Below are 21,702 nucleotides of genomic sequence, written 5' to 3'. Positions count from 1 at the left end.
CAATCAGCAGAGTCATTTGTACTCTCAATTAGCCCAGCCAACGTCCTAAAATCGCGAAGAGAGAAGTTGTTTTCGGCCCTTCCGATTCATGAGTCGAGCAAGGAAATATTCACTCGCAATTCTAGTGCCGCGATTCTGAATTCACTGCATTTTTCGCGCAAAACAAAATACAACGTGATACCCGACCTTTAGTACCTGGATATGTTCCAGAAGATCCTACTTGCGCCTAACTAACAGATGTGCTACTGAAATCGAGAAGTCGCTTGCGATTCACGCGGCTTTTTTCATTTTGCAGCTCGAAGCCGCAAGCGGCTTCTCGATTTCGGAAGCAAAGCTGTAAGTTTAGTAAGATCTTCTAGACATTTACAGATAACAGTAAGGTCGCGATATATTCAAGCAAAAAAACGAATCTTGCAAAAGTTCGCGTTTTCAAAATAGCGGCTTTAATTGACGGGGGAGGGCGGTTAGATGGATGGCCATTATCAAACTTCACGGTCAAATGATAATATTGAAGGATTTCTTTCGCAATTAGCGGTAAAATTTTCCAATCGTTCGATTTAAAAATTTGGCAGCGAAAATTTCGCATTTGCAAATTTGAATTTTCAACAATTCAACAATTGATTCAAGGTTAACTTTTCTTTCTTTCTCTCTTTTTGCACTAGAACTATTGCAAATATCAGAATAATTGACTAAGTATTCATTTGATGACTTTGATTTAAGAAAAATAAGAAAAGATGATTTCGATCGATTTCGTATTTGGCGCGCGAGTTCCGATCTCGGCTGATTGGGCCTTTAGTTCGTTCCGAATAGAAAAAAGGATGAGCCTTTAGAAAAAGTTGGTCTCTGGAATCGTCGTTTTTCGACTCGAAGAACAGATTTCCGCGGTGGCGCGAAAAGGGTCGAGCCGATGAGTCACCAGCCGCGAGCGTGATTGGCTCCTTCGTGCCAAGCTCAAACAAAACTGAAAGAAAAAAGACGAAAAAATAAACTCGCTATTAGAGTTAGTAGCGGAGGCTCTTGCTAATAGCATCCCCTAGAGAGGTCTTCCCAAGAAAGAAGCCAATCCGGATTCGACGAAGTTGCTACTACTTTCCTTACAGCCTAAACGCAAAACAACAACATGGATCAAGAGAGAGACCATTTGCGATAAGATCGTAACTGATAAGAACGAGCCGATAAGAGTGAACCTTGAAAACACCGAAAAGGAAGAGTTGGAGAACGATGAGCATTCAAACTGTCGCGAAGAAAACTCTCTTCGTAAAAGCACTTTTCGACTACGATGCTACTCTTGACTCCGGATTGCCTTCAAAGGGACTCAGGTGAGAAAAATAGATATTTTCGGAAAATTCAATAATTGCATATTTACTCTTATTGAAGAACAAATTTTTCAATGATCAATCATCTCAATGCACAATCAGTTCTTCTGAATGACACTAAGTAATGAAGCTATCTTCAACTGATTCTATTCTACTTTTTCTTTGAATGAATTTTCAAAGCCTGATTGTACAAATTACTGATTACGAGAATAATAAGACCATTCTAAAAGTCAAACATTCGAAAAGTAGACAACTCATCCGCTTTTTCAATGAAAAGAGCTAGAATTGAGGTTATTCCGATATTACGGTGGACCCATTATCTGCAACTTTAAATTGCAAAAACTCGAAATCCATGTCACTAATTCCAATATCGGCGATATTATATCGCCTTTTCAATATGATGACTGTTTGTCAGCAGCGTGTCAGAAACTCTTTGTCAAGAACTGGCTATTTCGGCTATCAAATTAATATAAAGTAAAAAGAGCTGACCCAGCTTTCTACTCAATTTTTAATTGCCTCGCCTCGACAAAATAACATAATTGTGACATTTTCACAATACACCAAATTGAATTTTAAACTATGTTGTCTTCGAATCACCCACTTTACTTTTAAATCTTCGAGACGAAAAAAGACGTGCGAAGCACGGCTTCTCCAGAGTTTTGACAAATCAATTGATTTGGAAATCTGCGCGACTTTTATCAAACCTCTTCCGAAACCCTGACTCAGGTTTTTCACATGGGTTGCCGAGCTCAGGCCATCGAGTCTCCGACTTTTCCTTTCTGTTTACTGACTTGATTACAGAATATCGACCCCAGGTAAAAGGAAAGAAAAAGGTACACTGCCTGCTGGTGAAGTGCTGAGACAGGCACAAAACATGATTTATTGGCGATATAACGTCAGATCTCACGGCCCCTGCTGAGAATCTTACAAACTCGCCCGAGCAATTTACTCTCTCTTTCTTTTTCTAAGCCAGATAAAAAAGAAAAAAAGTGGCGGGTGGTCGCACCGAAGTAGGGATTCAATTCTCAGCCAGGAATTCAATTTAATAGGATCTCTTGTTTTCACAACACTTGATATTTTCTTTTCGATGATCGGCAAGAAGGAGATTCAAGCAAAGCCGATGATTTCTCGCAAATTAATGTCATTTCACGGTGTAAGCAGATTTCTAACTTGGGAGGATCTTTTTTCTCCGTGGGACCTTACTAGACGCTGATCATATAATTTGCAATAAAAACAGAGTTTCAAAAAGCGAGATAGAATAGAATAAAGAATGCTTCAGTCATTTACCGATAGATGGGCTTGGCGAGCTGTGTAGAAAGCCTGAGTCAGGGTCTGAAAGATTTTTAATCAAAAGCCGTTTACGCAAGGCTGCTTTGCATTAGATATATTTGAGACCCTGACTCAGGTCTTCAACACGGATTGCCGAGCTCAGGCAGATAGTAAGCCAGCTCCTGAAAAGAATTTCACAAATCTTTCGCGTTCAAGTAGTTCTACTTGTATTTCGGCCCTTGTGTGTTTGCACCAGATTTGCATGGGAGCATAGTTTCATCGGAATTTCGTCAATTCAGCGAGAATGAGTTAGATAACATTTGATGCGGTCGGGGCGAGAATGCGCGTTTGTTATTGCGTTTTCTCTTTTTCAGCTAATGAAAAATGTCATTCCGTACTGTTCACTCTCTGTGACATCACTCAGAACTTAGTGAACTTTTTGTTCGGTTTCTACTTCTTGGTGTTAGTTTTTTCATAATTGTTTAACTTTAGCTTCAAGTACGGTGATATCATCCACGTGACGAATGCGACCGACCCCGAATGGTGGCAAGCTCAGATCGTCGTAAGTAAAAACAACCTGACCAGAGTAAAGGCTTGAGTTTACCTGAGTAACCTGTAGACAGGACTTTTTGCAGTTGTAAAAATGGTACACCAAATTGTCAAAAATCACTCAGTGCCTGAGTGACAAACACCGGCCTGACTTGTTCACGCGGGGCCTGATTACTGTCGGAATTGCCCGTTTAGTTGATTTAAGAGATATGAAGTTCGAAAAGTAGTGTTCGTTTGACAGGTTGTTTGGAGAGAAAGTAAGGATTGTTTCAGTGCACAAACAGCGCAGAAGATGAGCAAGCCTTGGCAGACAGCTCTGACGCTAGCGGGATCATCCCATCTAAACACAGAGTGATGCGCAAAGAGCGAAAAAGGATAAACCAAGTGAAATTCAACTCGACCCCAAAGTCGCTTGAGTTCTGTGAACAGCTTCCGCCCAACGAAACGACACTCCACGCGCAAAACGGCAAAAGGAAAAAGAAACCGAAAACGAAGCTAAGGATGACGCGCAAGTTTCCCTTCATGAAGAGCGTCGACAATGTTGCGGCGCTGACGGAATCGACTAGTTTGGAAATACAGGTAAATAAATACGGCGGTTCTCATTTCTGAGTGAATAATTTCGCTGGAATGCCGATTGTTACTTCGGTAAAATGCTGAAAATCGAGAAGCCGCTCTTATTCTTGCTCGAAGCCGCAAACGGCTTCTCGATTTGCAACACTTACTTTGCAGTAGTAACAATCGGAATTCCAGCGAAAATCGGTGATTTATAAATGATCAATTAGAACGAGCCCTGGTGTAATCAAAATTGTTTAGAAAGAGGCACAAGAAACGACGCAATCGCTAAACTCAACAGATCAGCAAGATGAATGGATTCTTTCTTACGAGCCTGTCACCAAGGTTAGCCTCCATTCCATTGTATTAAATGTTCATCATCGTTTAATCGCAGCAAAGCATCGACTACGTGCGTCCGATCGTCATCCTCGGTCCGATGAAAGACAGGATTATGGAGGACTTAATTCAAGATCGTCCGCAGAAATTCGGCGTCTGCATTCCCCGTAAGTAGCAATTGGGGTACATCTATCCTTTTTCTGTAGAAGAAGTAAAGAAGAACTATCGTTCTTATCGTATGGGAAGACAATAATCTAATCACCTTTGAAGTTGTCTATTTCGTCTTTTTAGACACTACGAGAGCACCACGAGCGAACGAGGTTAACGGCGCGGTGGGAAGCTACTACTTTATCGGAAAGGAGGAAATGAAGCGCCAGAAAGATTTAGGGCTCTTTTTCGAAGTCGGAATCCACAACGATAACCTCTACGGGTATGTTCGTCAAGGTCAAACTTCTATTTTTATAACAGCATTTGTAGTCTTAAAGTCGAGGACCCGCTCAAATAAAAAATAAAAAGGAATCCGCACCTCATGCGTCTTTTTCATTCTATAGAACTACTCGATTTTAGGTTATATAATAAGCGATGTTTTTATTATCGTATTTTAAGGACTTCAATCAATTCCGTGAAGGCGGTTTCGAGCAAAGGGCTTCACTGCGTTCTCGACGTCCGGGGAGACGCCATTCCAGAGCTGCAGAAAAAGAGCATGTACCCAATCGCAATTTACATCAAGCCAAAACTCGCCTACCGCCGGGGCATGAACGTCCTGGACGAGAAGATAGCATGGCTACAGTAAGCACGCATTTTTCTTTTCTCTAGGCTGACCTTGTCCTTCAGAGAGCTGAATAAAAGACTAACACAGGACACATGTATCAAAATCATCCAGCAAGGCGAGCGGGTCTCAGCCGAATTCGCCGATTGCTTCACCGCTTCAGTGACGGGTGACACCATCGAGGAGATTGAGGACGTAAGATCCCTTTTCCCGCTTCGATTCGTTTATGATCCCTTTTTCAGGCCGTTCTTCACGTGATCAAGCTCCACGGAGGGAGCGAGCCTTGGCTGCCCAGTGGCGAAGTTATTCCCTGATTTCCCTGGTTTTCTTCTCGCAATCAATTTCAGAAACGAAAGCTCGTCACTACTACTAATTCTACGCAGCTAAATCCAATCTACCAGATTTCTACTATCCAACTTAACGAAACGAAAGGTCTACGAAGAGTTGCCCTGCCGTTCCCCTTACTTACGAAAAAAACAACTTTAAAAAAGACAAATCCTGCTTCTCTGTGAAAATTCCTATCTCAACCACTTGACGCCCTCAATCTCTATCGAACTCAAGCTTTAAACGAAACTTTCGACCGATTAAAACTTTGAACCTTTCAATCTCGATGATTTCATGACCTGCTTCAATGACCTCAGACTATCCTTTTATTTTCTTATTCCTTCTATATTTCCCTCTCAAGCTCTTTTCCATCACTTTATATATTCGATAAATTCTGTAAAAAGTTTCTTCCCAACTCAAAGAAAAACACCAAAATCAAGAAGTTCAACCTTTCAAAAAAAAAACTACACAAAACTAGAAACCCCCAAAACCTGGAATTGAGTTAATCCAACAATTGTGATTATTCTTCTTTTACGTTTTTACCTATCAACTTTCAAAACGAACAAAGAATGAAAAATACTAAATTAGGAGATTCTTTATTTCTAATTTTAAATTTGAGCTGATCAGTTTACGGTCGTCTTAAATTTACATTCGCGAATGAAATTCGACTTTGAGTATTTTGAAAAATTCTAGAGTTATTACAGTAGCAGTAAGAGCGTCGATAGAGACATAGAATTGGGGCGTTCGAGTCTTTCTAGCTGAATTTATTTCAATTTCAATTTTCAAATCAAAACCACGTTTAGACAAATTTTCATATTCCTCGCTCTTGCATTCCAAAGTCTATCTTAAGATCATCATATTCTTTGCCATATAAATAATATTTTCAATACGAAAATTTCTGCGGTTCGTAGCAAGATGCCAATGCTGGCAGTGCTTTATAAAATCTATCTCCGTGGCCTTACACTTTCAATAACTTTAATCTCTCTTAAAATAGGAGCATCTGTCTGGTAGGCGCTCGTGAGATTTCCCGAGCAATTCAAGTGTTAAATGAATTCAAAAATTAAATTAAAAACTAAATAGAGTAGCTTATTCTGTGACCCTATAATTCCATTTGCTTTTCATTTCAAAACTCAAAAAAAAAACTGCGTTGAGGCGACTCTCATCAAACTATCGCTTCGCCCAACTATTGCACATTCTTTCCTATTATTAAAAAGAAATTCGTAAAAAGAATGAAAATCCTTTCAATTTGTCAATTGGATCACTCCTCGTCAGTTTTAATTATTGGCATGCACAACGGATTATTGTGATCGCGGAATAATATTGCAGGCGCATTCTTTTGGCATCTCTAGCATAGCTAACAAGACAGTAGGGAGTACTGTCTCTTTCGCAGTAGCGTTTCCCCTGCTCGTCAAAAGGTGACGAAGAAACACTCAGTAAAGCAATAATTTTAATTCATTATTTTGCTATCTTAAAATAAACGGGCGCTGAGGAAAATGACGCTGGCTAACTCATGGGAGGCAGGAAAAATTATGAACTCACTAAATGGCTGTTAAATTAGTTAAACTTTCGTTCATTGAAATAATTAAATCCAAAGAAACCGAGGTTTCGCTGTTTCAAGCGTTGCGGGGACACAAACCCGTTGGTCTCTCCAAGAATTTCCAAATGATTGCGATTATGGAGAAACTCAAAATCGGAACAGTAATTATTCATTCGAGCTCTATTGCGTCAAATATTTCGTAAGCTGATATTTTGCTAAGGGGAGGCCAGTTACTGCTGACAAAATCTGGTCGAAGTTGAATGAGATGTACGGAAAGTCAGAATTATCATTTGAAATGAAGTTGTTTTTGCAACAGAAATTGTGACTCGACGAAAGCACTAGATTTACTAGAAGAAACGGAAATATCTCATCTGCAGGAGCAGCGGTAAGCAATACAGATACGAGCAGTTTTTTATCGATGTCATTCTTGATTCTCAGGGAAGCAGTGCCATTCGACTTTTCAACGAAGCGAAGCCACAAAAAGACCAAGAGCAAAGAAAGTGAATCCGGCAAAAAGAATTTCCAGTAGCGATTCAGAGAAATTACTTTTTGAAGCGCTGCGAATTTAAATTTGAAACTGCTGACATCTGTCACTTGAGCGAAACGCAATTAAAGCATTTCTTCATTTCTACACAAAAAGACGCTCTCGTTTGGGTGGTAAACAAAAAGTAACATTCAAATTCTATTTAGATTGGGGCGCACGATGCTCAAGTGTTGGCGATTTAGGGCCAACCGCGCGGCAGCTCGTTGTCAAAGCTCCAAGGTTTCTGCCAACGTCAGGTTCTCATCATCGTAATTAGAAAGTAACTCATTATCCAATTCTAGTGCCCAAAAAAGCAACGCCAGCTCGATCCCATCTCGAGAGCAGTCCTTTGCTCACGAGCGAACGGGCCACTTCGTCCAGCAGAAGCCAGTCCTGACGAATCCATACGAAGGAAATGAACTGATTCAGGACTACATCTTGAGACATTGCCCTCCGGAGCATTTTGAGCGGGTGAATTCCGACTTGAGCAAGTGTGGAGAGCGAATCGTCAACGAAGTCGATGCTCTCGGCGATGAGTGCGAACGAGTCCAGCCTTAGTAAGAAACTAGCCGAAAATATAGAATTGCATCAGTATCGTTTTGCAGCTTGAAAAGAACAGACGGCTGGGGCGAGCGTATCGACGAAATCGTCGTGTCTCCAGCCTGGTACGAGCAGCACCGTGTCTCTGCCGAAGAAGGCCTCATCGCAATCGGATATGAAAATGAATCTGGATCTTTTTCGCGAGTTCATCAGATGGCGAAGAATATGCTCACCGGCGCTAGTTCCGGCCTCTATAATTGTCCCTTGGCAATGACGGACGGGGCGGCAATGATCTCTAAATCACAACGGTAACACTTGCTATTTGGCAATCAAATTCTTATTAACCAACTCAAAACACGTGCAGAGGCAACCACGATTTCCTAGAAGAAGCGTATCAAAATCTGACTTCTCGCGATGGGGCGCAATTTTGGACTTCTGGTCAATGGATGACTGAGAAAGCCGGTGGTTCTGATGTCGGTGATGCTACCCATACGGAGGCAAGGTGGAATGAGGATAAGCAGTGTTATGAATTGAGTGGCTACAAATGGTTTACATCTGCTATCACTTCGGACATGACTCTCACCCTTGCAAGGAACGGTTATTTGATGAGTCTAATTCTTCTAAAAGGTCACCGTTTTCAATATAATTCAAATCCGGATAAGAATAATTGACGACAAGAATGACAAGGTAACGGAAGGATCCCGGGGGCTGTCAATGTTTTACTTGAAAATACGCGACGCGGGCGGCAAGCTCAACGGAATCCAGGTCCACAAGCTGAAAGAAAAACTTGGGACAAAGCAACTGCCCACAGCAGAGTTGATTCTGGACGGATGCGAGGCGCATCTCGTCGGCGAGCCGGGTCGAGGAATCCCGCTCATTAGCGGAATGCTGACCGTAACAAGAATTCACAATGCTGTCGCCGCGTGCTCGTTTATGCGACGAATGGTGCACCTAGCGCGAGACTACGCAACTAAGCGAACGGCATTCAAGAAAACGCTCTCGAATCACGCAGCGCATGTGTCAACCCTAGCAAGAATGGAGGTCGATGTAAGAGCAGCAGAACTCCTTTCACTCGAAGTCTCGCGGCTATTTGGAAAGAGCGAGAACGGACAAGCGTCCAAAACCGAACAGGACTTGATGCGAATCCTTACTCCTCTTGCGAAAGCACAAACAGCCAAACAAGGCATGGTGGTTTGCTCTGAAGGCTTAGAGTGCTTCGGCGGCCAGGGATACATCGAAGAAACGCCCATGCCGAGACTGTTTCGCGACGCGCAAGTTCTTCCAATTTGGGAGGGCACTTCTACCGTCATGTCGCTTGATGTTCTCAGAAGTATTCAGAAGTCATCTGGCTCTTCTCTTCAGGTAAATTCGCGTACGAAGATTCTCATTCTAAATCACCTCATTACAGTCCTTGCTTGGCGACATCCAGAAGAAGCTCTCTGCCAGCGCAGATTCAGAAGCTCTTTCTCCATCCCGAAATAAAATCGCCACCGCTGTAAAAGATATTCTCCGATTCCTCAAGCGCGTTGAAACTGAGTCGATGGAGTTCCAGCTCAAATCAGCAAGGGACTTTGCGTTTTCTTTGGCGAAGCTGTATCAAGCCACGCTTCTTCTGGACCACGCCGCCTTTACAAGAAAGGAATCTGACATTTACGCGGCGAATTTATTCGCTAAAAACCGTCTCAATGATCTCATCTATGATTACGACCAAGCTTCGATCAAGAATGAATTCGACCTCGTTTTTGCTAATTACCAGAACTAGACAACCTAAAAAAAACAGTGTTAGTTCTAGTTCGAAAACTATTGCTTTCGTTATTTTCCGCCTGTTCCTTTCCACTGTTCTTTTCATTCAATACTCCTACTCCCGTTCAATATTTTTTCTTTTTCTCAAAATTTGTCGTTCAGATGGTGAAAAGATCGCAAGTTAAGAAACGCAAGAAAGTGCAAAAACTTCTTGAAACGAAGAGCGCAGCCCCTTCATCGGGAGAAAGCAGCTCACAAAGCTCGAACAATGCTTCAGAACTGGTTGAAAACGCACTCGCTCTCGTCGAAAATGGCGATCTAAAGGCAGCCAAAGACATCTGCAAGAAAGCTAGGGCTCGACAACTCTCAACTTAACTAAAAGTAGACTACCCACTCATGCAACCGCTTTAGAAATAAATATCACTAGAAACACATGAAAATGAAACTTTTTTTAGTTACATTTTCAGAATTATTTTTTTGCAAAATTTTATTAAAAAAGAGGACTTGACATTCAAGTGTTCCGTTTTGATTATGCCAATGAAGATTCGTCGACGCTATATACATACACCAACAGCGCTGTAATAGTTTTGTATATATACACTCGTGCTTTTCGTTTCTTCATCAGCATGTCTTGAGCCAAGTCGTAGGCAAAGAGTCCCCACGTCAGGGACTCCTCCTATAATGTTTCTTCTGTCCCCTTGTGGGACAACATTCGATTTTGCAGCCCGTGCGTGGGGCCGCTGAAGGGGTTCGTTTTTACAGGCAGCAGCCAAGAGGGTTTCGTCCATCATTCTTGTTTTCTTGACCGCGCCATATCTCCTTCATTCTAAATCGAAGCGCTTACAATCTCAATTTTCGGTAAGATTAAGAGAAAAAGCGAAAAAATCGAAAAAATTACCTCTTTTTTCGCGCATTCTGAACTAATGAGCAAATGCCGAAAAAGGCTTGAGCAAAACGCGTGTTCTAGAAAATCATAATTTTCGATCACGTGATTTGTTTTCCTTGTTCGAGCCCGTAAGAAAGTGATCAGAATTACTGATGATGCTAGCTTGTTGAACGAAGTTGGCGGCATTTTGGCCCAAGCCGGGGAAAGGACCTTGGCCGAGAAGGCCTTACGACGTTCGATAACCGTTCTTCCAGATAGCGGTTTCGAAAAGTACCTAACACTTGCGCAATTTTGCACGGTAGGCTTGCCACATCGACTATCAATATTGTTATAGAGTAAGTTTAGGGAGCTGAATCGCTTAAATTCATTACGAAAGGCGTTGAATTGCTGAGGAATGAGGCGCCAGATGATAAACGCCGGCTTTCTGAGGCGTATTGTAATGTCGCAGAGCTTTATATGACCGACTTGTGTCAAGGTAAGATCACTCAGAGTCGTTGAAGAAAGACGAATCAATTCTCGATTTTCAATTTGTAAACAACAGTCCTCTAGAGAAAGATGCACAGAGTAATTGCGAGGCGGCGGTGAAAATGTCACTACAAGAGGACAGCACAAATGCTGGCGCTTTCATCGTTGCGACTTCATTTCTAATATCATCATCTAAATTTGACGAGGCGAAGAAAATGCTCTCAGACGGAAAGAAACTCTGGTATGAGAAATACGAAGACTTCATTTATGAAAAAGTCGAAGTGCCGGAGGAGAACAGAATCGACTCCGAGAAGAGAATGAACGCCTGCAGATACGCCATCGAACTTGAAATGTGGGACGATGCGCTTCAAATTGGTAAGTTATAAATCCTCGCTATGAGTTGCTTTACTTTCGAATTCTATTTTTAGCCCGTCAAGTAGCTGAGGAAGAAGTAGAAGATTGCGAAACACGATATTTCCTAGCGTATGGTCTTTTCCGTAGGTGGAAAGAGATGGTAGAAGACAAGAACTTTACAAATCAAGAAGAAATAAACGATTACAAAAGAGACTGCTATGAGGAAGCGAACGAGACACTTAGGTAAAACAGTCGTACTAAGACTAGATCATCGAGATTAAATCAATAACAATTGTCGCAGACTTGCGGAAGAAGCTGTGAAAAAACGTGAGCAAGGAGCCCGAGAAATTCAAGAGGAAGTAAGGCAAATGCTTGAAGATCTTGGTCCCCCTCCTGAACCAGAAGCAGAAGATCAAATGGATGACGAGAACGAAGAAGAATGGGAAACGGACGAGGAAATGAATGAATAACTTAACTTGAGGGAAATGTACCTATTTGTTGAATTGAGAATGAAACTAAACTCGCCTACTAAGCCTCGATAAAATAAACTGCAATACGCTCAACTCAGTTCCAAATTTTTAAATTAACAATGTTCGGTTCAGAATGGCCAGTCAAGGGATAATAGACGAGTTCGAGCAACAGTTGAAGAACGATTACGAGAACTGGTCCATTATTCTGGAAGCTATGGATGCGCTGCGCAGGCTTCCGCAGATGCAGGAGTCGAAAGACTTTCAAATCCTTAATTTTCACCTTGCGAAAGTCGAGAATACCACTCAATATTTGCAGTACCTGCAAGTCATCAACCCGAGGAACCAATTCAGTCAAAATCGAAGTTTGGGCGGAACAAAGCGCAAAATAAAGGAAGATTCTATCGAAGATCTTGACGAGATCAAGGACATTATGCCCATTCGTTGCGATAAAGAAAACGCGCTTGAATATGCAATAACGCCGATCTTTAAAAAGAAAAAACCAGTTTTGACCGACGAACAAGTGGCTCTTATTCTTAATCTTCCAGTTCCAGCACGTCCCATTCTGAAGGACTCTCAGCAGCAGCAGCTAAGCATTTCTCCTACTCCTCAGTTTCAAATTGAAGCGGAAGCAACTGGACCATATGAAGTTATGACCTAGGTCTAAAATCCGGGGTGTTTGAAATGTGGAGAAGTGGCGGGGCGCTCAAGTGTACACGCGCGAAAGGCGGAGCGCCCGATTGCTCCACAAATGCGCGGCGGAAAGCCCTCCACCAACGAAAAGTGGAGTGAAAATTTTGAAAGTGGAGCGATTAAAAATAGGTCTACCGCGCCTTTTAGGAACCTTGCGCGCTGAGCGCTATTCCACTTGCCTGTCAAGTCAACATCAGCAATCAGATTGAAATTTTTGTTTAAAAGCTTATTTCAGCATTAGTTATTATATTTAATTTCGATTATCAATACTTTATGTGTTATAAATTGTAGCTTATAATGTGCAAAAAACTTTTATAAAACATAAATGGTATTCAATATCTAATATTCTGATTTTTTATTTCAATTATCCAATAAATATTATATAAAAATACTATAGAAATTAATCTTTATAGTGGTATAATAATGAAATATTGGGGAGTCTCCCCAATCATCTTGTAGATAAATTTGAAAATAAGCTTAACGCTTCCGGGAACTTATTTGTGTAAATCACCCGGTGATATTTGCATCTGATTCTCGACAGTAGGTCAAAAAATCACACGCCGAGACTCTCGGCCCGAGAGGATAGGGCGCGTTAATGCTTTTTAGGCTTCCCGCCCAGTGCAAAAGTCACTTATGCAGCGACAAAATAGGGCATATCCTCGCCCTTTTAGGCATGGCGCCCCCGGCAGCGAGAGCGCGCAAATACTACACAAATTGAAAGTGGAGCGCGCCTCTCCTACACCTTTCGCTCGCGTTCACTTGAGCGCCACCATCCCTTCTCCACATTTCAAACACCCCGCATTTTAGACCTAGGTTATGACACACAACGAAAATGGGACCAAAAATAAGCCGCATTTAGTGGCTGTGTTCTACGGCAAGGGATGTCCAGGCGAAAACCCCAAGTTTTACCTGAACGTTGACGGAATTATCAGAGGCGCCAGTGTTCGTCGACTCAATGCAGACAGACAAGTTATTCTCGCTTGCGGCAGACAGTACTCGCCAAATGGAATGTGCGAAGCTCGCTCCAAACTCAGACTTCGCGATGCCTACAACATGACAATTAAAACGGATAAGAAAATCATTCTGAACGTCAACTCGCCCGAAATCCGCGATATCAACAACTACGAAGTGGTGGAATTCGAAAGCCCCGAGCACAAATGCACTCAATTCGTGCACTACCTGGACATCAAGAGAGTCGCCATGGGGCAACTTACCCTCAAAGATTTTCTCAAAGAATATCGAGCCAAGCCGGCCAATAGACAGAAAAACTCGAATAACAACGCTCTCTTCGCCGCGCACATGTGTCAAGATCTGCCAACACTTCTGCCCTACAGCGACCTTGCTGAACAAGAAATGACAATCACTGAAGAAGAAGACGTCGATGAACCCCAAGTCGACCCTCCCAAGTTTGAACGCTGCCAATCTGTTATTGTGGCTAATCCTAAGCAAGAAGCTTTCAAAGACTCGCCAGGCACATCCTCCTTTCAACCTTTTTAGTTGACTTTATGCCCTTTACTTTTTATCTCAGTTTTTCATCTATCGACAGTTGAATGCAATCGTTGTTTTCAATTTTCAAGTCGTTTCTTATTTTATCTCTTTTTAATTTATTTGAAATCGTAAAAACAACAAAAATCTAAGATATTTTTCGTTCAAATGCCATTTATCTTCACTAGCCTTTATCTTCTTCCTGACAAAACATTTATAATAAAAAGCCGTTTATTATTTTCGATGAATTCAGATCGAAATGGAAGAACAGGACGAATACGAAGCGTGGCTCGCCGAACAGGTAGCGGCCAACCAACCCAACAAACAAGATGATGAATTTGACGTCGAAGAAGATGTCTTTGCGGAAATCGACGCAATGGAAAAGGCGATGGCAGAAGAAGAAGCGAATGCGTCACAGGGAGAAGGCGATCTCGTAATCGACGAGCCTGCTGAAGAGAATCAGCAAGAATCGTTTACGAATCCTTTCGAAGAATCTTCTGCTGACGAAGCCAACGAACCCGCCCCAGAATCTAGCGCTAAAAGAAAGCATTCAGAGAACGAGGCAGTTGAGCATGCTGCGAAACGCACCCGCATGGATATTGAAGATTTTCTTCCTAAGCCAACAAAAATTCTTAGAGTGCCTCCTCTTGACAGTGATTTTGTAAGGCTGTGCTCAGAAGAGGGCGAAACCCGCTATGTCCGAAAAGTGCCCCATTACACTCACAAAATAGCCTGTTCTGACCTAGGTCTAAAATCCGGGGTGTTTGAAATGTGGAGAAGTGGCGGGGCGCTCAAGTGTACACGCGCGAAAGGCGGAGCGCCCGATTGCTCCACAAATGCGCGGTGGAAAGCCCTCCACAAACGAAAAGTGGAGTGAAAATTTTGAAAGTGGAGCGATTAAAAATAGGTCTACCGCGCCTTTTAGGAACCTTGCGCGCTGAGCGCTATTCCACTTGCCTGTCAAGTCAACATCAGCAATCAGATTGAAATTTTTGTTTAAAAGCTTATTTCAGCATTAGTTATTATATTTAATTTCGATTATCAATACTTTATGTGTTATAAATTGTAGCTTATAATGTGCAAAAAACTTTTATAAAACATAAATGGTATTCAATATCTAATATTCTGATTTTTTATTTCAATTATCCAATAAATATTATATAAAAATACTATAGAAATTAATCTTTATAGTGGTATAATAATGAAATATTGGGGAGTCTCCCCAATCATCTTGTAGATAAATTTGAAAATAAGCTTAACGCTTCCGGGAACTTATTTGTGTAAATCACCCGGTGATATTTGCATCTGATTCTCGACAGTAGGTCAAAAAATCACACGCCGAGACTCTCGGCCCGAGAGGATAGGGCGCGTTAATGCTTTTTAGGCTTCCCGCCCAGTGCAAAAGTCACTTATGCAGCGACAAAATAGGGCATATCCTCGCCCTTTTAGGCATGGCGCCCCCGGCAGCGAGAGCGCGCAAATACTACACAAATTGAAAGTGGAGCGCGCCTCTCCTACACCTTTCGCTCGCGTTCACTTGAGCGCCACCATCCCTTCTCCACATTTCAAACACCCCGCATTTTAGACCTAGGTTCTGACATGAACCTGCTGGGCGAATCGATGTTCGAACTCAAGCTAAAAGCAGACGACTTGAGAGAAGAAATGGAAATGCACGCATTGAAAATCAAATCCCTGAGTGCATCTTCCGGCGCCAGAAGTAATCAAGGCCAAACGACAGAATGGACAAGTACCTATCGAGCTAAAAAATACACAGAGCTGCTATCAGACGAATACATCAACCGAACGATTATTAAGTGGCTAAAGAAGTGGGATCCGTGTGTGTTTTATAAAAAATCTGCTATCGCGAAGAAGAAAGAAGAAGCTCAAAAGAAAATGACGGAAGACGAAAAGAAAAAGAAGCGATTCAAACAGGCCTGGTCAGAGAACATGGCCGAGGAAATTGATGAAGAAGATCCTCTTGACAGACCGAAAATGAAGATCCTGATGCTTTGCGGAGCCCCTGGCCTTGGTAAAACTACTCTTGCTTTCGTCGCCGCTAAACATTGCGGCTACAAGTAGGGCTCATTATTGGGAAAATCTTACAGTCGATTCGTTTAGTGCGGTGGAAATGAATGCATCTGATGACCGTGCGGGCGCTGAATTCAAGCGGAGAGTCGACGATGCTCTTACAAACTGCTCCGCGTCGAATAAGAAACCATCCTGTCTTATTCTCGACGAGATAGATGGTGTTCATGCCGCCTCAGCGAAATTTCTCCTTTCCCGAATTAAAGCAGTGGAAACCAAGAAGAAGAAAGGGAAAAAGAACGAGGTCGGCCCATTGAAACGGCCTATAATTTGCATTTGCAATGATCCGTATGTTCCAGCTTTGCGAGAGTTGCGTAAAGAAGCCTTGATTGTTAATTTCAATGGCATAGGAAAAGGTTCAAAATTGTTCTCTGAAACAGTCAAAAAAGATTATTTCCAACCTTTCAAAGATCGTTCAAAACTTACCGCGCGTCTTCAAGAAGTATGTGATCAGAACCAAGTCAAGCCGGAAGCAGGAACTTTACAAAAGCTAGCCGAAAAGTCCGACGACGATATTCGTAGCTGCATTAACGCTCTTCAATTCTTATCGATGGCCAACGAAGACAAGTCGGTGTCCATCGAAGACTTGTCAAAATGCTCGATGGGCAAGGATCAGCAGCGAACTCTTCAATACGCACTCAAAGAGATTCTAGCCGTCGGAAAGAATAAAACAAACCGGCTCCAGAATGTCATCGGTAATGCCAGACCTAATGTTAACATAATTTATATCTGACGATTTCAGACATAGCGAGACAGTACGGAGAAACTGACAAGCTTTTGAGCAATACATTTGAACTGTGCGGCGAAGTTCGAGCACCAAGTTCCATGGAACAGCTTTACAAATCGCGCGATTGGTATGGCTGGGCTGATCAAATGACCCAGTTTGTGCAGAAGAATCAGCACTATGCACTAGAAGCTGAAAAGGTGAATAAAAGAAATACATCGAAATCATAAAATTCAATTTAGGTTTACGCTGTTGCAGGCGTCCATTACAACATTGCCCAGAACTCCGAGGTAGAGGGAGTTCTCAAGCCACAAAATGTCTCGTGGGAGATGCGACAAAAACAGATGGTCAGAGAAAATCTCCTAGAAAGTGTTCGTAACGGATTGAATATGGTCACGCGAAAGAGTTTCATCGGCTTTGAGCTTATCAATGCTCTGCCCAATGTTTTGTCGATGCTTGAGCCGAACATACGATCTGTGAATCCTAGTCTTTTGAGCAAAGGCGAGCAACAAGCGCTTCGTAAGAGTGATCGGCAATTTATTAGTTTATCGTCTTCTGTTACTAGAGCAATGTGTTGGAACGTTTGTTGATTTCGGGCTGACTTTGAAAAGTGTCAAAAACGAGGAAACGATGACCCACAACATGGTCGTTGAGCCACCCTTAAAAATTATTACCAGCTTCCCTGACGAGAGTAAAAAGGCAAAACGAGGATTGACTCAGCAAACAAAACTACTGATCGCTTCTGAGGTAAACTTTTCCATTAGTTATTATTAAATTTATGCAATTTAGATCGAGCGCGAAAAAGTTCGTAGAATGCAACTTACCATGGACAGAGGAATCACAAATAAAGCGCTGCAAGATATAAGCAACACTGGTGCCGCAGTTCAGAAAACACCGAAAAAGAATGAATGTCTCGCGTTGAAAGCAGTTATCCGACCAAAAGCGCCAAAAGGTTTGCTATAATTATTCGTCACTTTTCTAAAATAAATTCACAAGTTGAGGAAAAAAAGACCTTTCGCCGTGGAGGGCTGGGCGCCTTTATCACCAAAACAAAACGAGAAAAACCGCTGCCAAAAGAGAATCCAATGGATGAAACCGTCATGGGCGTCGTCGAAGAGCCGGCGAAGATAGACCCTGGCGTTGGCACCAGCGAGGTCTACTTCGCCTTCAACGCGGGTTATTCAAATGCTGTGCGCCAAAAAATCACTATCGAAGAGCTCTTGAAAAATATCTAGTTCAAATTCTATTCCACTTTTCTCATTATCTGCACTGCCACTTATGAACAAAAAAGAATACACTATCAACCCTGGAAGCAACTTTTGTCGAGTATCGTTTATGTTTTCAGATGACAAGGCACAGCAAGAACAATACAGCAGGTGCATTCTACAGTTATGCGGAGCGGCAGAAGGATTCGAAGGACTCAGGTTTCGGCAGCGCGAACAAAAGGCAGGTTCTATGAGAAGGGCGCCTTTTCATTTGAATTGTAGGCTTTCCAAGGATTCAGTCGGCGAGTTTGACGTGTGCAATCTCAGCCTCCAAATTTGCAAGGATCCAGTTGTTACTCCAGAGGGAGTTATCTACGATCGAGAAGCCATACTTACTTACATGCTTGACCAAAAGACCAAAATCGCCCAAACAAAAAAGAGAAAGTTAAAAGAGGCCGCAGCAGAAGAAGCCGAAGAAGAGCTCCCCAAAAAAGTCTTCAAAGGCGAATGTAGGCGACTCTATTCTGGCCCTATTTTGACTGTTTTTCATAGCTACAAGAGATGTTGCAACCGATCGTTTCGGATCCGGCACAGCGAGTTTCTGGGATGCAAGCAAAGCGCCAACAACGAAGAAAGAAAGCGCATTCAAGGAAAAGGACGTCGACAAAGTGCGCGATCCAGTGACTGGCTCGATCTTGAAACTCAAGAAACTTGTGAAAATTAAATTCACTCCAGTTGATCCAACCATGAGCGAAACAAAGCGACAGGCTAGCAAGTCAAGATGGAAGGTAAATTGAAATCAAAGTGGACAAAAAATCATGATTTTCTTTTCAAAGTGCCCAGTTACAGGCGATATTCTGTCGAACAAGATTGCCTGTGTTGTTATCAAGCCAACTGGAGATGTCGTAACTTCAAAGGCAGCTGATGTGATGAAGAAAGGTACTTGCGGAGTTTGCATTTTCTTTCTAAACCGACGTTTAAAGATATGATCTTTCCGATCGGAGACGTAGCGTTGAAGAGCACAGATTTCATCCCTCTGCGGCGTGGAGGCACTGGATTCGCCTCTGCTAACGAAGGGCTCGCTGCAAAGATGTACAGACCTGTCATGCAAGCATAGAAATATTCTGCCATTCTCCTTTCTTTCTCCAAGTTTGATTCTAGCGATATAGTTTTTAGACGTGGAGTTGAATGAATGGTCGAGGAGCGCCCATATGATCATCTTTTCAAATTCCTGATAATAGGCGATGCCGGAGTGGGGAAATCGGCCTTGTTACTCAGATTTGCGGACAATACCTTCACCAATTCTTACATCAACACAATCGTAAGCGTTCCACATGAGCAACTTCCAACGAACAAAAAATTCAGGGAGTCGACTTCAAGATAAAAACAATTTCGATCGATGGAGTCAAAGCAAAGCTTCAAATTTGGGACACAGCTGGGCAAGAACGCTTCAGAACTATTACCTGTAAGATAGAACATGCATGAACCTAGAGTTGATTGATTCTAGCGACGTATTACCGTGGTGCTAATGGAATTATTCTCGTTTATGATGTGACAAGAACAGATTCTTATGAAAACGTGCGAAAATGGCTAGCGGAAATAGCTGAAAACGACTGCGAAAATGTTCACAAATACTAATTGTATAACAGTCAATAAAGTTTATATTAGGCTCCACGACTCCTTGTTGGAAACAAAATCGACATGCCACGAATTGTTTCAACAGCGGAAGCGGAAAAATTTGCCAAGTCAAAAAAGCTCGACTATCTGGAGGCCTCGGCGAAAGAGAATGAGGGCGTGCAAGAGATTTTCTACCACTTGGGACGTGGTCATAATTTTTCCTTTTTTTTCATGCTGCTCATAATTTATTTACAAGTCGGAAAACAGCAGTTGAATTTGCTTGGGGCTTAGAGTGGGTTCGACCAGTTTTTTCCAGTTCAGAATTTATTCTTAAATCATTACAGAGCATTCAATGACCACGATGATCAGACTCAAATAGCCTTGAAAGCAAAAGCACCCGACAATGAGCGAAAGAGCAAGATTTCACTGAAAGATGAGAATCAAAAGAAATCTGGAAAAAAATGCTGCTAAATCAAATGAACAATACAACTTTTCAACAATTGCCAATGCACTTACTTCTTCACATTTTCTCTATTTTTATTATACACGTACTTACTATTCCAAAAAATGAAAAATGAACAGTCGAAAATGAAAAACACGCACAGAGACTTGTCCACGGCCAGCAAATTATTCCGTATTCTTGTATTCTTACTATATCGTCGTGCCATGTAACCACTTAATCCTTTCTATTTTTTCACAAGTTCACAAAATTGACTACAAGTCCTACTGAAAAGAAAGCCCACCAGGAAAAAGATCTCATCCAGTTTGATTAAGATGGGCCGACGACGATCACGACGCAAGCCGCCACCAAAGACGAAGTTGGTCGAGCCACTGCCCCAAAACTTCCCCTGTCCCTTTTGCAATCACGAGAAGTCCTGCGAAGGTGAACTAGTCTCTAGAAGTGTTTTTGTTCAATCAATCTCTTTCTCAGTGAAAATGGATCGAGCGCGCTCAGTCGGCGCAATCAAGTGCAACGTCTGCATGGAGGAGTTTCAAACGACGATCAACTACTTGTCCGAGGCGGTCGATGTCTACTCCGACTGGGTTGACGCCTGCGAGAAAGAAAACGCCTGTTTCGGCTGATTGCTTTTAACAATTAAAAAAAAATACTGAAATCCAGGAAATCGCGGAAAATACCAAATTTTAAAAGTCAAAACAAACCCGGTTTATAACGAAAATATATAAATTTTTTCATTATTTTTTATATGATTTATATAAAAAGCAAATTAGGGTTAATCAAACGTCATTTTTTTATATTTTGCTCATGGGTTCCCTGTCAAAAACCTCCTAATTCTCAATACTGTACAAGTCTTACTGTAGACGTGGATTTCCTCAAGCCTTTTTTCGTCAATTCTAGTGAATTCTTTTGTTGTATAAAGGGATGAAGGGACTGGAGTGGCGAAAAAAGCTGATTAGTTTTTGACTGTCCCAACTCTATTTTTTCGACTGCCAATAATGAAATAGTTAAAAGCTGCGCCAATTTCGTCGGTTTTTATTTCATTTCAAATTCTTCAGATTGCCTCAAAGAAGAAACATGCCCAAGCCAACTGACAACATTGAAGTTCTCCGAGAAGACCAGGAAAAGATCAACAAGTTCTCTCGACTGAATGGACAGCTCACGGAAGTTGACCAAATGATCGAGCAGCGTACAAAAATCGTTAAGGTAATCAAGTATTCTTTAAGCCGATTTGAATGCGTCTTCTTTTATTAGGACATTGCTGATGCAAACGAAATCGTTGAGGAGCTGCAAATTACTGACGATGAGGCGCCGGGTGAGTGACCCTATCTCTGGGGATCGACTAATCTGACTTCTATTCAGTCCATTTCAAAATTGGCGAATGCTTTTTCCTCCAGACCTGCGAGAATATGGGCGACCTCATCGGTAACAAATCATAAGCTCAGCTCACATCCTTTACCTTTTTTTTTCTTTAACAGTTGCCGAGCAAGAAAACCTCAAGGCAGAGTTGGCCAAGCACGAGCTCAACAAAAAGACAATCGTTGACGAGATGAACGGACTCAAGAAGCAGCTTTACGCCAAGTTCGGCGACCAGATCCACTTAGAGCGCGAATGAGAAGCAGCGAGAGTACCTCTTTTTTCATGTAACCAATTTTGAACCAGTCCACCGTTTTCTGATTTATATATTTATGAATTACCTGATGATACAATAACAAAATAGCAACTTCTTGTATTATTGATTCTAGCATTTTTTTCTTCTTTGACAAAACTATAGAATAATTATTATTTTTCTTCAAATACTTTAAA

The 21,702-nt window shown here is 42.0% G+C and overlaps 9 protein-coding genes across 9 annotated transcripts; all 9 read left to right on the top strand.

Moving 5' to 3' along the window:
- The first annotated feature begins 935 nt into the window (after positions 1-935).
- On the top strand, positions 936-6,330 carry LOC145706992 (disks large homolog 1-like). Its single transcript, XM_081784460.1, has 9 exons — positions 936-1,319; positions 3,078-3,147; positions 3,408-3,713; positions 3,948-4,031; positions 4,081-4,189; positions 4,314-4,452; positions 4,629-4,811; positions 4,857-4,986; positions 5,034-6,330. The coding sequence occupies exons 1-9, from the start codon at positions 1,222-1,224 to the stop codon at positions 5,103-5,105; spliced, it is 1,191 nt and encodes a 396-aa protein (XP_081640586.1). The 5' UTR covers positions 936-1,221; the 3' UTR covers positions 5,106-6,330.
- Positions 6,331-7,346: 1,016 nt separating this feature from the next.
- LOC145708165 (acyl-CoA dehydrogenase family member 11-like) lies at positions 7,347-9,589 on the top strand. The gene is made up of 6 exons (XM_081785808.1): positions 7,347-7,432; positions 7,478-7,732; positions 7,781-8,023; positions 8,080-8,304; positions 8,375-9,077; positions 9,124-9,589. Exons 1-6 carry the CDS (start codon positions 7,356-7,358, stop codon positions 9,475-9,477), a joined length of 1,857 nt encoding a protein of 618 aa, XP_081641934.1. The 5' UTR covers positions 7,347-7,355; the 3' UTR covers positions 9,478-9,589.
- Positions 9,590-10,477: 888 nt separating this feature from the next.
- LOC145709619 (uncharacterized) lies at positions 10,478-11,731 on the top strand. The gene is made up of 5 exons (XM_081787306.1): positions 10,478-10,642; positions 10,690-10,819; positions 10,894-11,184; positions 11,238-11,406; positions 11,465-11,731. The coding sequence occupies exons 2-5, from the start codon at positions 10,801-10,803 to the stop codon at positions 11,631-11,633; spliced, it is 648 nt and encodes a 215-aa protein (XP_081643432.1). The 5' UTR covers positions 10,478-10,642; positions 10,690-10,800; the 3' UTR covers positions 11,634-11,731.
- Positions 11,732-11,766: 35 nt separating this feature from the next.
- LOC145709610 (uncharacterized) lies at positions 11,767-13,995 on the top strand. The gene is made up of 2 exons (XM_081787297.1): positions 11,767-12,287; positions 13,145-13,995. The coding sequence occupies exons 1-2, from the start codon at positions 11,767-11,769 to the stop codon at positions 13,818-13,820; spliced, it is 1,197 nt and encodes a 398-aa protein (XP_081643423.1). The 3' UTR covers positions 13,821-13,995.
- A 44-nt stretch (positions 13,996-14,039) lies between these two features.
- LOC145709601 (chromosome transmission fidelity protein 18 homolog) lies at positions 14,040-17,943 on the top strand. The gene is made up of 8 exons (XM_081787287.1): positions 14,040-14,550; positions 15,408-15,883; positions 15,927-16,588; positions 16,636-16,817; positions 16,860-17,136; positions 17,183-17,364; positions 17,407-17,569; positions 17,614-17,943. Exons 1-8 carry the CDS (start codon positions 14,068-14,070, stop codon positions 17,850-17,852), a joined length of 2,664 nt encoding a protein of 887 aa, XP_081643413.1. The 5' UTR covers positions 14,040-14,067; the 3' UTR covers positions 17,853-17,943.
- LOC145709617 (nitric oxide synthase-interacting protein-like) lies at positions 17,938-18,971 on the top strand. The gene is made up of 5 exons (XM_081787304.1): positions 17,938-18,063; positions 18,105-18,331; positions 18,375-18,610; positions 18,659-18,761; positions 18,806-18,971. Exons 1-5 carry the CDS (start codon positions 17,963-17,965, stop codon positions 18,937-18,939), a joined length of 801 nt encoding a protein of 266 aa, XP_081643430.1. The 5' UTR covers positions 17,938-17,962; the 3' UTR covers positions 18,940-18,971.
- On the top strand, positions 18,971-20,177 carry LOC145709621 (ras-related protein Rab-35-like). The gene is made up of 5 exons (XM_081787309.1): positions 18,971-19,143; positions 19,188-19,287; positions 19,330-19,445; positions 19,491-19,640; positions 19,809-20,177. The coding sequence occupies exons 1-5, from the start codon at positions 19,015-19,017 to the stop codon at positions 19,908-19,910; spliced, it is 597 nt and encodes a 198-aa protein (XP_081643435.1). The 5' UTR covers positions 18,971-19,014; the 3' UTR covers positions 19,911-20,177.
- Positions 20,171-20,919, top strand: LOC145709628 (transcription elongation factor 1 homolog). The gene is made up of 2 exons (XM_081787313.1): positions 20,171-20,322; positions 20,371-20,919. The coding sequence occupies exons 1-2, from the start codon at positions 20,214-20,216 to the stop codon at positions 20,520-20,522; spliced, it is 261 nt and encodes an 86-aa protein (XP_081643439.1). The 5' UTR covers positions 20,171-20,213; the 3' UTR covers positions 20,523-20,919.
- Positions 20,920-20,922: 3 nt separating this feature from the next.
- LOC145709624 (prefoldin subunit 4-like) lies at positions 20,923-21,693 on the top strand. The gene is made up of 4 exons (XM_081787312.1): positions 20,923-21,102; positions 21,151-21,211; positions 21,259-21,321; positions 21,375-21,693. The coding sequence occupies exons 1-4, from the start codon at positions 20,974-20,976 to the stop codon at positions 21,509-21,511; spliced, it is 390 nt and encodes a 129-aa protein (XP_081643438.1). The 5' UTR covers positions 20,923-20,973; the 3' UTR covers positions 21,512-21,693.
- The last annotated feature ends 9 nt before the right edge of the window (positions 21,694-21,702 follow it).

Source organism: Oikopleura dioica, chromosome XSR (genome assembly GCF_907165135.1).
Source record: "Oikopleura dioica chromosome XSR, OKI2018_I68_1.0, whole genome shotgun sequence".
NCBI classification, from domain to species: domain Eukaryota; kingdom Metazoa; phylum Chordata; class Appendicularia; order Copelata; family Oikopleuridae; genus Oikopleura; species Oikopleura dioica.
Note: the sequence above shows the minus strand (reverse complement) of the source record. Positions and strands in the feature narration are given on the sequence as shown.